This window comes from Passer domesticus, chromosome 2, assembly GCF_036417665.1.
Source record: "Passer domesticus isolate bPasDom1 chromosome 2, bPasDom1.hap1, whole genome shotgun sequence".
Taxonomy (NCBI): Eukaryota; Metazoa; Chordata; class Aves; order Passeriformes; family Passeridae; genus Passer; species Passer domesticus.
The window spans coordinates 101,907,270-101,924,706 of record NC_087475.1 but is presented as its reverse complement, the minus strand read 5'-3'; the positions used below and the strand labels follow the sequence as shown (position 1 = coordinate 101,924,706).

The 17,437-nt window shown below is 45.4% G+C and overlaps 1 protein-coding gene across 4 annotated transcripts in view; it reads right to left on the bottom strand.

The window, feature by feature from the left end:
* The window catches only part of LOC135294605 (protein spire homolog 1-like), a 70,441-nt gene that overhangs the window by 33,329 nt on the left and 19,675 nt on the right, over window positions 1-17,437 (bottom strand). The window contains exon 14 of one of the 4 annotated variants that reach the window (XM_064410109.1): window positions 2,953-3,118. The exons of 1 other annotated variant lie outside the window; for it this stretch is intronic. In XM_064410109.1, coding sequence (XP_064266179.1) covers window positions 3,061-3,118 — 58 coding nt within the window. In that variant the 3' untranslated portion in view covers window positions 2,953-3,060. Of the gene's footprint in view, window positions 1-2,952; window positions 3,119-3,207; window positions 3,248-8,149; window positions 9,949-17,437 lie in introns of those variants that run through there. 2 more of the 4 variants (XM_064410113.1, XM_064410112.1) reach the window with 2 other exon arrangements.

Here is a 17,437-nt window from a genome sequence, read left to right as displayed (position 1 = left end):
ACCACATGGCTTAATCTGGAAAGGTTTGAAGTCTGGACAACCCACCTTGTGGTGTGCAATTTAAAAAGGCGTGATCTCCCTGGTTCTTCCAAGGAGTGATTTGATCTACAGGCACCTCAAGAGAGAGAGTCCTGATATCAAAGGGTTCTTTAATCTAGCAGAAAAGGGCATATATGAGAACCAGCTGCCAGCAGCTGAGGCCAGACAAATTCAGACTGAAAATCAAGGTGAACATTTTCAACTGTGAAAGTAATTAATCTGTAGGGCACATTGCCTAGAAGGCCAGCGGTGGCTCAGTCACCAGCAGGCCTGAAATCAGGACCAGATGTTTTCCTGGGAAAGATTATATCACCTAGCCAGGGATTACAGGCTCAGGGAAGGAACCGTGCAGGGTCAAGCTGGAAAGTCACAGCTGCTGCCACTGCCACCAGCCTTACATTCCTATGCTCCATGCAGGACTGTGGTTTTTTATATACATATACACATGTATATGTGTAGCTTCACACATACAGCTCCAGTTGGCATATAACAGCATGCCTCCAGCCAAAGGTCTGCTCTGTACACTCTATTAATTTACCCATTTCAATCTTACAGAGCTGCACAACTGCCTGGCCTGAGCTCGGGGGCCAGAGATTTGACTGGGCAATAGGACTGGGGGAAGGGGAGAGCGGCTGGGCTTCTGCTCACCTGGTGGGAGAGATGCCTGCCATTGCCTGTCTTCCCCCCCCAGCCCATGAAGGTTCCTTTCTTCAGGCCAGTGCTGCCTCACAGTGCATTACAGCCTCCATTGAGAATCAGTGGATTGGGCAAAATCCGATATTCACCCTTCCTTCCCCAGCCCCAGCTCTCCTTGGCTGAACTGCAGCCCAGACGTCATGAGAAAAAAACAAACAAACAAAACAAAACAAAACCAAAAAACCAACCTTAAAACCACAGACACACATACAAAAAAAATCCCAACCCCACAAAACCAAAACAAATAAACAAACAAGAACAGGAAAAGAAGGAGAAAAGAAGAAGAACATAAAAAAGCAAACCCCAACTCTCCATGCTGCCAGCAATGACAACAGACAGGCCCTGGGCTCTATCGTTGATGGCATCAGCAGAGGGGCCCTACTTGTCTGGCTGCATCCCTTGCTGCCAGACCCCTTCCTGTGCAAGCCCCTGCTGTTGCTACATCTATACTCCTCTTTCTCCTCCTCCTCCTCCTCCTCCTTCTCAATTTTTTCCTGGTTAATAAGTGTGCACTGTTATAGCTGTGGTCCCTTGATGCATTGTGGTTTTTGCCTTTCTTATGGCAGCAAGGGCTGTTTGCTTGGGGCAAGGGGAACATGGGTGCAATTTATCCTTGCACAGGTTGATGCCTCTCTGTGTTGGCAGTGGGACACAAGGAATGGCTGCAGCTTGTGCTCCAGGGCTGAGCAACACAATGTTGATGGGCTGGGGAGAGGAGGAGGGGAGGGGGTGAGTCAAAAGGGCCTCCTGAGTCGATGGGGAATAATATGAAAGGGAAACTCTGGCAGGCAGGGGACGACCCAGATGGACAAAGTGCAGTGAGGCAGCTTAGTTAAAGGGCTGCATTAAAATTAAACAGAGACAGCGTTCATTCTCTGAGCAGCACAGTGACCACAGAAGGGCTTTGCGGCCCCTGTGGGAAGGTGGTGTGAAACAAAACTAGGGAAAACCTTTCCCTCCATTGCTGCCCTATCCTCAGCAGGTGTAAACTGGGGCAGCCCTGCTGTCCTCTCCCTGCCTGTGTTAACACAAGCCAGCTCCCAACATCTTTGCCACCAGCCTGCATTTCCATGAAAGGGATGATGATCTTGTCAATGTTGCTGTAAATCTGAATTTTTTGTACATGGTTGCAGGTCTCAGAGAGGTGACAGCCGCTTACCAGCTGGTCACCAGCACAAGGAAGGACCTGGGCAGTCTGCAAGACCAAGTCAGGCTTTAAAGAGGAGGATGATGATAAAACACATCCCTCCCTGCTCCCACCCCTGTCAGGAGGAGGATTTATACTCCTTCTAACAAAGGACTAAAAGTAGTCATTTAGGCTCTGCTTCAGCAAAGCACCTGCTTAATTGCTCTGTTACTTCACTGTGGCTGGAGCAACTAGAGCACATGCTTAAGAACATGTTTAGAGGTGCTGCTGGGTAGGAATAAACTTAATTTTATGCTTAAACTTAAAGAGATGTTTAAACACCTTGCTAAATCATGGTCTTACACCTAGAGGACAGTGAAAGGGATAAGCTGACAAAGCAGAACAGAAGAGCAGCTTTTGGAGCAATGAACCATTTTAGGTCCTCCACTCTACAGTTAATGAGGATGAATGAAAATCCTTGTTACTTGGTGACTGAAGATAAAATGATCAACTACTGAGAAAGAGCTATGTGGTGATGTATTATACAACTGAATACCTTTAACTGGCAAGAAATATATACACTTTCCTGCAACTTCCTTCCTTTCTTTATATTGACTAGGATATTATATGTCTTTTTTCAGAAAGGCACAGTAATGTTTTATTTCCATTTTGCATACCTCAAAACCATTAACCAAGATGTCAGTGCAGATTAGGATCCCCTGAGCAAATTTACTCCTCTTCATATAAAAAGCAACCAGACCATTTAAACAAGTTCAGGACTGATATCCCCAAACCCTCATGTGATGTATTGTAGGAAAACTTCCAAAATAGCCTGTGTTTGGCACTGCAGGCTATAATTGCCCTGCCTCTTGTGGTGTTCCCACTAGGAAGGTGCCAGCATAGTTGGCAGCAGCAATGCCCATAACCTGCCCTACAAAGGGTATCAGTACCAGGAAGGTGGGTCAAGCTCCCTCCTCTGTGCCTGGCTGAGCTGTTGTGACTGTCACCAAAAGGCACTAGTCAGGTTCCAGCTCTTGTCATGGGAATACTTGCTCCAAAGAGAGTTTGGAAGATGCAAATATGACTTTTCTGCACTCATCTTGAATGGCCGTAGTTTGGACATGATTTAAGAGACATGATAATGGACTCACAGAAATTAACTATGCAGGGAACATAAATTACTGGAACATAAATTACCTTCATGAGAACTCTCTCAGCTCAGCTTCACAGTTCTTTTTTTCAGAGAGAAATAATTCTCTGCAAATAAGCAGAAAGACATCCTAAATTTGCATAGCATGCAGGTAATTGGGATGAAAGTGAAGAGCCTTCCTCAAGCTTCCCACACCTTTCAGGGAGGACTGTCATGGCAGTCTTTTCTGAAGACATCTGTTTCAGAAACAATACATTTTTGAGAAATGTTAATTACTTTGGAAATGCAGTCCAAAAAAGAAGAAAGATGAGCTATAAACATTGTTCTCCCTCAGTTCATGGACCAAGGCTTCAGACATACCTGTTTCACAGACATGTAAGCCCCCTGAGTGATTTGCTTTAAAAGATGTAGACATCAAAGAAATGTCACATCCAAATAAAAAGTATTAACAGCCCCTATGAATGTTTTTGCACATGAATTAGCAGATAATCTGTCTGTCCTTCTCCTAGGGTTGGATAGATCTGTGTAACAGAGATGAACACCAAACTATACTCATGTACCTGCAGCAACATACAGGCATGATCCCAGCTGGACCAGAATCATGTTCAGCCTCTGGAGTAGCAGAGCTGCAGGAAAACTTCCATACATGCTTAGTACTACGTGAGCCCACAAAGTGGGGATAAGTTATGGCTGGCTGAGTGGATGATTTGGTGGAAGAAATCACATGGGATATGCCAGGAGCTGGAGGGACTCAAGAGCTGGCAGAAGGCAATCAAAGCCAGTCACAGCATGCTCATAGCTTTGGGGCAAAAGGTTAACTCTGCTCTTAACCAAGTCCACCTATAAAATACTGTGCAAATAAATAGTAGCTGCATGCAATGTCTCATATTTGAATCACAGAATGGTTTGAGTTGGAAAGGATTTTAAAGCTCCTTCAGTATCACCACCCTGCCATGGACAGGACACCCTTCCACCAGACCAGGCTTCCAAGCCCCATCCAGCCTGGCTTTGAACACCTCCAAATGAAGGTCACAAGGATGGTGAAGGGTCTGAAGGGGAAGCCTTTGAGGAGCAGCTGAGGTCGGTTTTGTTTTTTCAGCCTGGAGGAGACTGAGAGGAGACCTCATAGCCGTTACAACTTCCTCGTGAGGGGAAGAGGAGGGGCAGGTACAGATCTCTTCATTCTTGTGACCAGTGACAAGACTGAAGGGAACAAGGTGCAGCTGAGTCAGGGGATGTTTAGGCTGGATATCAGGAAAAGGATTTTCATCTAGAGGGTGGTTGGACACTGGAACAGGCTCCCCAGGGAAGTGGTAACAGCACCAAGCCTGACAGAGTCCAAGAAGTGTTTGGACAATGCTCTCAGGAACATGGTGTGATTCTTGGGGTGTCCTGTGCAGGCCAGGAGCTGGACTCGATGATCGTTGTGGGTCTTCTCCAACTCAGCACATTCTATAAGCAGAATGTAAAGTATATGGCAGGAGTTGCTTCTCACCCTTGGCTCCCTCAGGCTTAAACTCAGATACTCTTGGGAAGTTGGAAGTTAAAGCTAAGGGAAGGAAGTTAAGGGTGTGGCAGTGCAAACAAACTCACTGATGGGGCTGAACACCTCTGCACAACTCCCTGGCATGGCTCCTGCTAAAAAGTCAGAGCAAACAAGTACCTGCAGCTGGAAGGGAGCATGCCACCTGTTGCTCCCGTTTCATTTTGTGCCTGTGGGCTTGTTGTCTCTTTGTCCCTCCAGATCATACTGAAACAAAGTTCTTCTCCCCAGTACTGTAGGGCCCTCAAGTCTGCCCATGTCCTGGGCCACTACTAGCCCTGCATCTGTCCCCATGCCCCCCACCCCCACCCCTTGCCCATCGCCCACATCCTGAGCATGAAAGCTAGCTGGATTAATCCAGCACAGAGCACATTGTGTGTGAGTCATGACAGACTCACTAAGGCGTGCAATTCTGATAAAAGGCAGCTCTGACGAGCTCTGTCAGGGATCCCGGAGAAACAGCGTGGAAAAAATCTGCTAACCCACATCCCAGCCTGGCAGCCAGGGCCTGGAGACAGCCAGGCACCAAAGGGAGCGTGGGGAAGGGGTCCTGATCCAGGCTCAGCTGTGGGGAAGACACTGGTCCCAGGCATGAGCTGGTGCTTCCTGGGGCTCTTGAGTCATCCAAGAGTTTGTGGGGCCAGAGGAGGGCTGGTGCAAGCCCCCACGTCCTGAGGCTGGACCCTGGGATAATCTCTGTCTTGTCAGCTGGCCAGGGTATTTCAGGCATTTATGAAGCCATATAAAGGGAAGTCTGCCTGATCCTTCTGTGCATCTTTCTGCCTTAAACTTCCCTCTTGATAATTTTCTCAGTTCAGTTTCTCATAGCTGTGGACCTCAAGGTAGTTTTTTTCCCCAATCCTTTGTGATTAGCAGTGCTGCTCCCAGAGAACCAGCAGGAAAGACCACAGCCCAGCAATACCCAGTGGCCTCTGGTGTGCTGCAAAACTGCCTCATAAACCACCAGCAGCCTGTGGTGTGTGAAATCCTGCCACAAGCAGGTGTGTAGCTCACTGTAACACTGTCCCAAAAGGTTAACAACTGTGTTTGCTGCAAAAAGGATTCAGCCCCAAGCCCCAGGCGATTCAACAGCTTGCCTAACCACAGAACTGGAGATAATAGGGACCACAGTGTCAGGGATATTATGGAGAAATCAGGATAACATTTATGTGCACCACTGAGCTGGGAGGAGTCGCGGCCATGGGGTCTGTGGGGAGGCCAAGGCAGCAGCAGCAGATTTCAAAACAATCTAGATAAATTGGAGAATTGGTCTCAAATCAGCAGGATGGAAATCACACAAGAGCAGGCGTAAAATACCACAGTGAGGTGTTGGAACTCAAATGTGAAATGGGGGCTAATTGGTCAAAGAGCTGCGGGAAAGATTCCCAGGACTGCAGACAAAAAGTTAGTCAACACTGTCATGCTGTTTCAAAACAGGTTGGTGGGACTCATTAATGAGAGATTCATAGGGCAGGCATAGGAGAAAATGACTGTGCTGCAGTTGGCCCTGAGGACGCTGGGCGCAGCACCCTTCCAACTGGCTAAACAAACTGGGGAGCCCTCTGAGGTGAAGGAGCAAGCTCCACAAAAGCTTTGGAAGACACAATCTGTGAGAGTAGATGAAAGAATTGGGTTTGTTTAGTCTGGAGAAGAGAAAACTAAGAGGGAGCATTAAGAGCCCTTCTATACATAAGGGCTTGTCCTAAAGACTGCAGAGTCCATGGAAGGAGCATGAGGAGAACTGGGGCTGGTTTGCAGCAAAGATTTAGGCCAACAGAGCAATAACAGGGAAACTTTGGAGCAGATGAGGGACACTGCAGGTTCTCATTCATGGGAGCAATGTAAGTGGAGTTGGAGACACACTTGTCAGGAAGGGTTCAGGTATATCAAATCTTGCTTCAGAAGACAAGGGCATCAATGAGACCATAACCAAGCACTCAGTGCTGCACTGCTCCCCGAGAGAACACACAGCTTTAATTACAGCCCCTTTCTGACCTCCAGCAAGGCAAGGGAATAGGATTACTCCAAGGAGAAGGCTATAAAGTGGTTGTCCATGTCCCATGTCTCCCCACTCCATTTGCCATGCATGTACCAAATAATAATACCCATCCCAAAGATCTTACTGTCCAAATGGATGGAACAGAGGAAAATTACTGCTCAGTAAGAGATGTGGGGTCAACAGAGGAGCGTACCAGGAAAAGCTGAGAGAAAGGGACCTGTTTAACCTGGAGGAAGAAGGGAATCCTGGGTATGGGGGAATCTACTTGCAGTATTCAATTAGCTAAAGGAAGTTAAAGAGAGGCTGCTCTTGGAGGAAGCCAGTGAGAGAACGAGAAACAACAGGCACAGGTTGCAACCAGAGAAATATTCATTGAGGCTAAGGAAAAAAAATCTTGTCTGGAAGATATTTCATCATTGGTACAGGTTTCAGAGAAATTGTGAAATCCCTGTCCTTGGAGACCTTCAAAATTGAACTGGACAGAGTCCTGCACAACACTACGTAAACAACACAACCTGTTGAAAACAGCCTTGCTGTGAGTGGGGCCCAAAGTTGGAGCCTGCCAAGGTCCTGTCTCACCTGAGGTGTTCTATGACAGGTATACTGTACCACAGAAGCTACCTATGCACCTGAACCCTGCCACTGATGCTTCATACAGGATCCTCTTTGCCACACTGGGCCCTCTTCTTACAGGCATTTCTGCCCCCTTGCTCCGTGAGCCTTTCTTTGGTCTTTGTGTTCTGCAAAGCTGAATCCCCATGGCCCCAACCCAATGTAAAGTCCAATGTAATAACATTTCGTGACCATGATTCACAACAACAGCTACCACCCAAGTTCTTGGCTTGTTGTGTAGCCCAATATCTAATGGTGCTCAGTTCAACCCAATATTATCTACATCTCCCCCTCTCCCACTCCAGTTTCAGAGCCTGGCCAGCAGTGAGCCCATGCTGTTCCTATTTGCAAACCTTAAGCTCCCTGGCTGCTGCTTGGAATGAAGAGGGAGCACTTGGAGATGAACTTTTAGCACTGCAAGCTGTAGGGAAAGCTGAGGTCCTTGCTTGTCTGTCACTGATTTATTGATGCTTCCCTAATTGTTGAATGCCAACCATACATGGAGATCTGCAGAAAGAAAGGACTTGGACTGAAGGAAAAAGAGGTCATTGCAGGCAAATCAGACACAGGCACCAAGAAATTGTTTTGTTTTGTTTTGTTTTCTGTGCTGCTGCAGTGAATGTAATAAATGTGCGTCTGCTGAGCTGTTTCTACTGACAGAGCTTTTCCTTGTTTCAGATTTGCCCTCAACTCTTCTTAGTAAGCCTGATTTGCAGTGATCTGCCCAGGAAGAGCATGTGTGTGCTCATGTGAGAGAGGGAGAGGCAGTGCTCATTCCCAAAGCAAACATTTTGTTCAACCTCTGCCAGCCATTTTTTGGATGGAAGTATTTTTTTCCTTCATTCTTTTGGGTCACAGTGTAAGCATTTATTTTAAAACTATCCATAGAAGCAAAATTTAATGAGCCTGTTGACATAGTAATACAGCAAAATGACCAAAAAAAAAAAAAAAGCAAACATCACAGAGACTTTCTCTAGACCTTTCTCCCTACAAATGTGAGTTCTTTTTTTAATTGAAAGCTAATCTATAGCAAACACTAGAGAACAACATTTGTTCATTTCAGAGACAGCAATCTGTAACAGTTCTTTGTGTACCACTCTAACATACATCTTTTGTGCCTTCTTCTCTTCCCTCTCTTGAGATGAAGCAGAGCTCCAGTTCAGCAGCCGGCATCTGTCATCAATTACAGCAGCTTAAGGTTTTACTTCTGAGGAGCCAAGGGGGAGCACACTGGGGTCCCTGTGTGTTACTGCACACAACTCTGCTCTGGCACTTCACTCCACATGCTGTCACTCCTCCCTTCCAGATTTGCTCTTCCAGACCTCCTCAAATCAGCCCTCTCCTCCATTAGCCCTATTTATACATCATGCCCACAAAACAGATCCTGTTGATCCGTCCCATCCCAGAACCAGAGCTGAACAGCTCTGACTTGACAGCACACCAGAGAAAATCCAGTTTGCTTTATACTTTGGGTTAATCAAACTAATCCAGCACTTTGAATCTAGCCTGCTGTGGCATGGCCAAATGCAGCATCCATATTAGGCTCTACAGCAGACAGGCTGTCGTTGGATTGAGGTTTCTAAGTCACGCTATTGAAGCCACACTCGTGGCAAAGCATTTTATTAATAACTTTTGTTGCAGAACAGCCTAAAAATGGTACTACTCATAATTGTACTTAGATCTTGAGCATGGGGTTATTTTGTCATTTTTTTTATGTCAAGTGGGTTTCTTTTGCTTTTTTTTTAAAATTTATTTTAAACTTTCTTCACTTTAAGTTGAAGGCTTGCTCCTGCCCTGCTTCAGTTGCTGTAATACAGCTCTGATTACTGCAGCAGGATTTTCCCAGATGTGCAGACCTGAGGGTTAGTTCTAGTTCAGGTCTAGGAGAAGTTGGCTAACAGAAGCCAGATAAGGTGGGGACAGCAGATCACAGACACAGCTGACCAGAGCAGAGACTACAGAACTTAAGACACATTGGTTTGAGCATGGCTGGTGCTAAGGAGGCTCTAAGAAAGAAACAGCTTCTTGCAGCACAGCAGCAGCAGGCTGTGGGTGGCAAAGTCTGCGTAGCACCTTCCTGCACTAAACTTGGACCTTGTCTCTGGAAATCTCTCACATTCCCATGGCAACGGATTCACTTTCCAAAACAAAATGAACTCAAACAGAACCATTTCCTATTAATGAAGTCGGGATGGAACATAAAACAGGGCAGGGAAATATAGATGTGTGACATATTTGAAGCAGCAGAGAGAATTATTTCATCCAGCACCCAGCTGACTGGTAAAGAGATTCAGCTGCCCCGAGAAGAAAGTCATTAACACGCAAACACATTTTATGCTGGTCAAAGTGAGAAACAAAAGGGCTGTAGGTACTGAGGTGACAGCTACTTTAGGATCAAAGGAGAGGGCTGAGAGGAAACTGTAAAACTAACTTCAGATCTGTGTGGGGGAGGCTGTGTGAACAGAGGGGGAAACTTAATTAAATGTGGCAAACAATATTTTCTGGGAAAGGAGCAGCAATGATTTCACTTCCAAGATACTACACCTGAGCAAACATTATCCAAAGCAGGCTTCAACTAGGGCTTCAGTGCCACTATGGTAATGCAGATCTAACCTTGACTTTGAAGGGTAAGAAAAGTAACTGAGTGGGGAGGCTTTAGTTTGCCAGTGGTCCTCGGTATTCCTTCCCTCTACTGTGCAGTAGCTGGAATGGATAATTGCTGGGCATGGCAGGAGATGGTGTCTTATGGCTGTCTTATTCATGCCAATAATTTCTGACGAGGCCTAAAAAAGAGAGAGAAAAAAGATGGCACCAGCACTGAGATGTGTGACCCAGAACTTCTGCCAGGTGAAATTCTGTAGTGAATACAGCTCAGGGAAAGAACAGGAGCATCAACAGCAGAGTGTGGCCTACAGGTCACCAGGTGTGGGCCTCATCATCGTGACAAGTGTCCTGTCCCCTGACATTAGGGGATTTTTGGCACCCAGCTAGATGCTGAGCTCAGCATCTAGCTGGTGCAAAAAAGGAAGGCAGCAAGACAGGTTGTGCCCAAGCAAGCTCTACACCAGTGTAGAGAAAGGAATATACAAGAAAAGAACAGATTGACTAGATTGCCACTGTTGAGCTTGAGCATAAAGAAGACATCTATACAGAGTGAAATCTAGACTGATTTACTAAGAATTAATTTAAAAGCATAGCAAAAGCCAGGGAAGTTAAAATCAAGAAGTCTTTGGGAAAAAAAATAAAAAAGAGATGTAGAGTTGTAGGCTAATTAATTCAATTTCAATTACAGGAAAATTCTGGAATTAGTAATGAAAAAAGCTATTTGTAAGAAACTGGAATGTAATGGGATGAGTAACATCCAATATTAGCTTCATAGTCTGGTCTTGAATAACACATCTAATTTCCTTTTAAAACAAGCAGACAGACCTCACAGGCCAGTAAGGAGAAGCAGATGTCAGTATCTTGACTCAAGTGGGTCCTTTGACACTGTCTTGCATGAAATTCTCATAAGCCAGGAAGGAATGTGTGGTCTATCTACTGCAGAGCAGACACAGCTCTGGTACTCAGGAGGGTGAGAGCAGGACTTCCCTCTCCACGGACAGGAACCTGTTGAACAGAGGTGTACAGGTCTCTGTCTCCAGCCGCAGTCTGTTGGTGACTTGGACTGTGGACTAGAAGATGATTGACTTTGCACAATGCCCAAAGCTGGAAGGATTTGCAGGGACATCAAAGATGGGATTAGATTTTTTTAAAAAAGCAAACAACAGCCTGACAAATTCAAGAAACCATCAGGGAAAAAAATGAAAGGATGTAGTAGGAATCCATGTGAGGGTCCAAACTGAGGAATAACTGACTGACAAATATGGACATGGAACTACTGGAGCTAAGATTTAGAGTTAGGGTTAGGTTTAGGGTTTAATGCAGATTAAAACCTGAAGTGTTTGTCATCAGTGCTCTTGGAAAAAGAAAAGGGAAAAAAAAAGAAAAAAAAAGTGGGTTAAATAAATACAATCCAGGCAAAACAAAGAAGAATCATCAGAGTCTAAAGAATGTGATCTGGGAGAAAAATCTGAAAGTCTTGGTAAAGCTTAACCTTAAGAAATAACTGTAATAAGCAGAGTAAGTCTTGCAAGTTCATGAAAGGTTGCAACAAGGGGAGAAAGACCAGTCACTTCTACCTGCCCAAAACAAAGATATTCAGAAATAATAACAGTCTTAAACTCAAGCAGAAAAGATTCAAACTTGATGTCACAAGAAAGTTAGGGCAAATAGACAGAGGCAATGCATAAAGTGTCCAGGCATGAAGCCTCCCTAACGGGAGAGCTTCAAGAACATTGGGTAGCTGTCAGGAATGACAGCTGTGTCCTGCCTTGGGGGTTTGGAGAAGGACCTGAGATTTGGGTTTACGCTGAGTCTCTCCTGGGGGAGCTGAGGGGGAAGGGTGGGAAGGGCACACTGTAAGTGGAAGGCCTTGTTAGGAGTATTCACTAGGAAAGGAAGGGAGGAATACTAGGATGGTTCTCCTTCCTCCTTCTTCAGTCTGCCCCCCAAATCTTCATTTTCCCTCTGTAGAGGGGCTGTTTCCACTTACTTCCCTTGCAGTCCCTCATCTGCAGCAGATGCCACTGAGATTTCTGCACTTCTCCAGCTGCTGCTGAATGCCTGAGGATCAGGAGGCACCCACCCACACCAACCTTGTCCTGGGAAGGTGAAGGATGCAAGGCTAGATGGGTGAGCACTGAAAGCTCTGGAGGTAGGGCTTGCTGCTCCCAGTGCCACTGGAGAGATGGGGTGAGGAAGCAGATGTTGCTGCTGTAGAAGGAAGCTGCCTGCAGCCAGCATTGCCCATGGTGCCAGGAATGGAGGGATAGGCCTGCAGGAGGTGATTTTCCTTCATGGTCCATGTCACCACCAGTGCCCATCTCCTCTGGACTAAGCAAAGAGAATGATGGCAGGTCTGGGACCTGATAATTGTCCATGCTGCCTGTGCCTTAGGGCATGTTACACAACCCAGCATGAGGGGCTTTCCCCCAACAGCCGGGACAGCAGATGTCAAAGCCAACTTGCACCTCTAGCCTCATCTCAGCAAGGTTCCTACTCTGGCTACAGGGCAGCAGTGTCAACAGAGGTTGATGCTTTGGGACCTTTGAATCACGTTTCTGTTATTTGGGATCAGAATTTAATTGTTCCCCATTGACATGAAGGCATAGACTCAGATTTTCAGCTGATATGTGACAGCTGAATCACTTGGAACTGCATGTATATGCTATACACTAGGACCTACAGCACACTCTTAAAAACCCCAACTCCAACAGTGAATGAAAAGCTAGTCCTTAAATATTCAGCTTTAGTAATGACTTTGATGATCAATAGAAAATTTGGAATAAGATTTTCAGCTCGTGTAAACTGGCTGATTTATATTTTATTGAAAGTAACAGTGCCAGCACATCAACAAAGCAACCTAGCCCTATGAGCTCACAAAGTCCAAACTAAATTATTTACTTTCAAAGAAAGATTTGTTTTAAGCATTTTCCTGGCCTTCTGAGTGTTAACAGATTATTTGTTCAATGGCAGTTTCATGTGCATTGCTAATTATTGCTAATAATAAATTATTATTATAATGCACTAGCATTTGCACTAGCAAATCATCAGAAATGCACTTGATAGTACATTAGCCTTCTCTTTCCTTGTGTATTTTTACTGGCAAAACCCATCTCTGAGTATTTATTTTCATTCAGCTCAACATTGGTGATATACACAGAAGGACCAGGAGCTGCCCTAAAAGCTGCTATGTGCAGCATATTCCTATGAGTCAAGTCCTCTCCTAATGTCAATCAGCATTAAAAACAGAGGGAGGCACAGATGTAGGAGCCTCATCAAATATTCTTTGCCCCACAGTCCTGCCTTCCAGGCCATGTCCAGAGCACGTGGCATAGTCCCTCCTGCTTCACCCTTGACATTGGCATGGTACACTGACTTTGCTACCATGTGGTTCGTGAGCCTCGACTCCTGTTGAGTCCCCATCCCCTTGTGAGGATGCTCTCCCTGTGTGCCGGGGCAAACCAGCACCTTCAGCCAAACCCCAGTGGAGCCAGGGAGAAGTGACAAATGTTTTCTTGGGGGCAGAAGCAGCCCATTGTCAGAAATCAGAAGAATCATTTCCTGGTTACAGTAGCCTTCAGATACAGGGATCCAACTTCAACCCCCAAATAAAACAATGGGAATGATATATTGGCTATTCTGTTTCGGTGACTGAGCACTCAAGAGCAGGAATGCAGCTCCCAGAGGCGCAACACAAGGACTTGAAGAGGTTGGCTGTATTTTCTTCCACTTAAAACTGGGAGAGGTGAATAGCTGGTGAAAATGGGGAGAAGATTGATGGCTTTGGAAACTGCACAGCCTTCTCGCTATGTGGGACAGCTTTGGTACAGAGAGTTAGCTTCAAGCCTGACCTTGCCTTCCCTGACCTGTCAGTAACCTCAACCCTGACCTTGGAAGTACCATCCTTCTTCCCTGGGGAAGAAGAGTTTGGGGATTCATAGGAAAATGTTAGTGGTGATCAGGTCAAGATTATTTTACTTTCCAGGAGAAGATGGGCTGTGAGGGATGCAGAAGCTTGATGTCCTTCTCATGCTTTAGTATTAAAGAAACCTTGTGGTGCTCATACAGCATTAGCTCCAAACGTAGTCTATCTCATTACACTTCTCCATGGAGTGCCTTCCTGCCTCCTCTGTTTAATCCCCATCTTCATTGCATTTTGGATGCCATCACAGCAGTCAGACCACATCCCTGATGGAATTTATTGAGTCTCTTCTTCTTCAAAAGTCATCAAGATTCAAACCAGGCTCTTTCCAGAGCCAAATATTTCAGCAGCATGAGCCCCAAACCCATCTTGTAGCTCTCTGCTTCCCCCTGCAAGATCACCCCCTTCCCTTGGAGCTGCCTCCCTGCTGCTTTCCCTTTCTTAAAACCAGCCATCCTTCACCGTGCTGCGTCTATAAAACACTCAGTGCACACAGCAGCTGAGGGGGAGGGACCGAGGGGCTGGTGGAAGCCACTCAGATTTCACATTTATTTAACAGCCGTGCCTGTGCTTGTTTGATTTATCTTCACACATACGTTTGACAGATATGGTCTCATAAAAACTCCACAGAGTAAAAACAGCAGAAAGGCCTGCAGCCATAATGTGTCAGCATTCCGTCTGGCTCCAGCTCCTGAGCTAAGCACAGATCAAGCTCACTGCAGCTGGCAGCACCCCTCACTTGGAAAACTTCTGAGTTTGCAATGCCTGAAATGCAAAGTGCTTAAGTGTAGCTGGTCCTGAGTTTCCCAGGTGTCTGGGCAAAAAATGAAAAAGGTGATGATTTTCTCTTACCTTGAAAAATCCTGCTGTATTTCATATAAATTGCTTTGTTCAAATAAGTTTACATTTAAGTGGCTAATCTCATCCTTTTCCCAAATCTGGTGGGATGCAGCAGCTTTCAGAATATCTTAGGAAAGTTGTGATTTTTATAGCACTTCCAGAAACCCGTCTCCCAAATTGCAGCAGTTAAGGAATAAGCTTGCTTCACCCTTTCCTTGCAAGGGCCTTATAAGCTTGCTCTATCTGTATTACTCCAGACATTCCCTTAAAAAAGAAGGTCTTATTTAATGAGTCAGATTCATGCTGTTGTGGTTCTGACAAATACATTTTCACTGAAGTGGAATTGTAAAATCTGTGCACAAAGCAGCTACTATATAGTTTGGGATATAGGCTCCACAAAAGCACAACCCACTTCAACATATCCATATTTCACAGTGTTTTTTTAAAAGGGGCGCACACCTGAAACTCTCATTCTCAGCATCAAGAGGGTCAAAGTGAAATAGCTGTAAATAAAGTCCCTGGCATGCTAACGTTGCTCAAAGGTAGGACTCCAGCTGCATTCAGGTGGCATTTTATTACGAGTATAAATAACAGCCCCGCCGCATCTGGGAGGTGGCAGCCCGGTCTGGAAGAAGGAGCTCAGAGCCAAGAGTGAAAGGTCTTGTGTTCCAACTTGCTGCTGTGGTGGCCACTCTGTTTCTTTATATGTTACTCACACGTATGAAACACAGTTCTTAATGCTTGTCATGCAGAGATAAGACAGATCTTGCTCTATTAACAAAAGCAAATGTGAAGGCACCTGTATTGGGCCCACAATTATCTTGGCTGGTTAAAACCACTGTATAAGATTAGTGGGAGAAATTGACTGCTTCTCTATGAGCAGATATTTGTGGTTCCCTGTCTCATCAGGGATGATTTGTCTCAGCTACAGAAATGTCACCTTTACTGGTTTAGGTAAATAACTAAAGAGTACGCAACAAAGGTTTGGAAACCTTGTGTTTTCCTGACTATGGATAACCTGTTTTTGTTGCTATCTCCTGTACTGCTGATCCCCTGTACTGCTGATCCTCTTGGTGCCATATACACCCAGTTTTCAAGGTCACACTGAGCAGGGTCACACCCCCACACACTCCATACATGCAGTTCAGTGCCTGGTAGAGAGTTATTTTTCAAAGAAGAGGATTTTCAGGCAGTGGTTCTCTCTCTCTTTTGGGACCGTTTTTCCCAGCTATGGAAACACCATCTTTTCTAGTTTTAGCAAAAAACTAAGAACATGCAGATATGCTGCCTTCAGGACACACTCACCAACTCTCCTGTTTTCCAACAGTACCAGTCCAAGGACCAGATACTGCTCATCATGGCCTGATGTAGTCTCTCCCTCTTACTCTGTTGCTAGCAGATGAAAAATGTAACTCACCTTCATTAGTAACCTCAGGGGACCCAGCCCCAGAGCCAACTTCAGACTTCTTTCTTGAGTCTGAATCATTTGAATAGAGATCACTTGTGGACAATGTGTTAATTATAATGCCTGTTGTTGTACACATTGTGACACAGAAGTGCCACACACCTTGGGCAGCGTCTGGGCTTGGACACTCAAACCTTATCATAGAACCATAAAAGTGTTAAGGTTAGAAAAGACTCTAAGATCATTGTGTCCAACCACTAACCCAGCACCACCATCTTCACCACTAAACCATGACCCCAAGTGCCACATCCACAGGGCTTTTGAATGCTTCCAGGGATAGTGACTCTCCCCCTTCCCTGGGCAGCCCATTCCAGGGCTATACAACTCTTTCAGTGAAGAAATTTTTTCCTCATATCCAATCTAAACCTCTCCTGGTGATTTCTTCTTGTCCTGTTACTTGTTACCTGGGAGAAGAGACTGACCCCCACCTGGCTACAGCCTCCTTTCTGGTAGCTATAAAGAGTGATGAGGTCTTCTCTGAGCCTTATATTCTCTAGGCTAAATATCCCCAGGTTGCACAGATGCTCCTAATAAGAATTGTGCTCCAGACCCCTGTGACAAACCGACAGCAAAGGGCCATGGGCTGACATGATTCCTTTCAGAAAAAGGCCAGCCTTGGCCAGAGGCAGGGCAAGACAAACTGCCTCAGAAAGGTGCAGGCAACATGGAAAGGCAGGCCCCTGGAGCACACAAAAATGAAAAACCCACATATGAGACTTAACTATCTCAAGAAGGAGGACCATATCTGCTGCATATAAATGCAGAAAATGAGGGCACCCTGACACTGATGGCATAGCCACCAATATGCAGCATTTCTATCCCTTCTTTTTTATCATGTGTAGCTACAGAGCCACAAGGAAGGTACTGACGAGCAGACAAGGAATTCAGCTGCTGGTTTGCTACGCAGGACTTTGGAGGAGCTCGAGGGCAAAAGTGATGCATGGAAATTAAGTTAATTTTAAACCGCAGGCAAGAGAAGAGACTTACTAGCAGTTACTTAAGAGAAGCTGCTGACTGTTTAAATACCATTAAGAAGATTAATGTCAGCCCACAGAACGAGGGAAAAATTAGGGCTGAAAGGGACCTTGAAAGGTCAGACCAGTCCATTCCACTAACCCAAGCAAGATCACCTAAACCTCGGACATCCCTGACAGATGTTGCTTAACTTGATCTTAAAGCTCTCCACTCCCTAGGCAGTCTATTCTTTGTTATTCCTGTCATTAGAAAGTTTTTCCTAACATCTAAATTGAGCCTTTCCTGCTGTGACTTAAGCCTTCTTTTTTCTTTTTTTCTTTTTCTCTCTCCTCTCCTTCATCACAGACAAGGAGCAATGATTATGCCTTTTTATGTGCTTAAAGACTTCAGTTCTCTCCTTTGGGTTAGAGAATTTCAGTTCTTTCAGGCTTCCCTGGTAGGTAATGGTTTCTCCATTTCCGCTTGT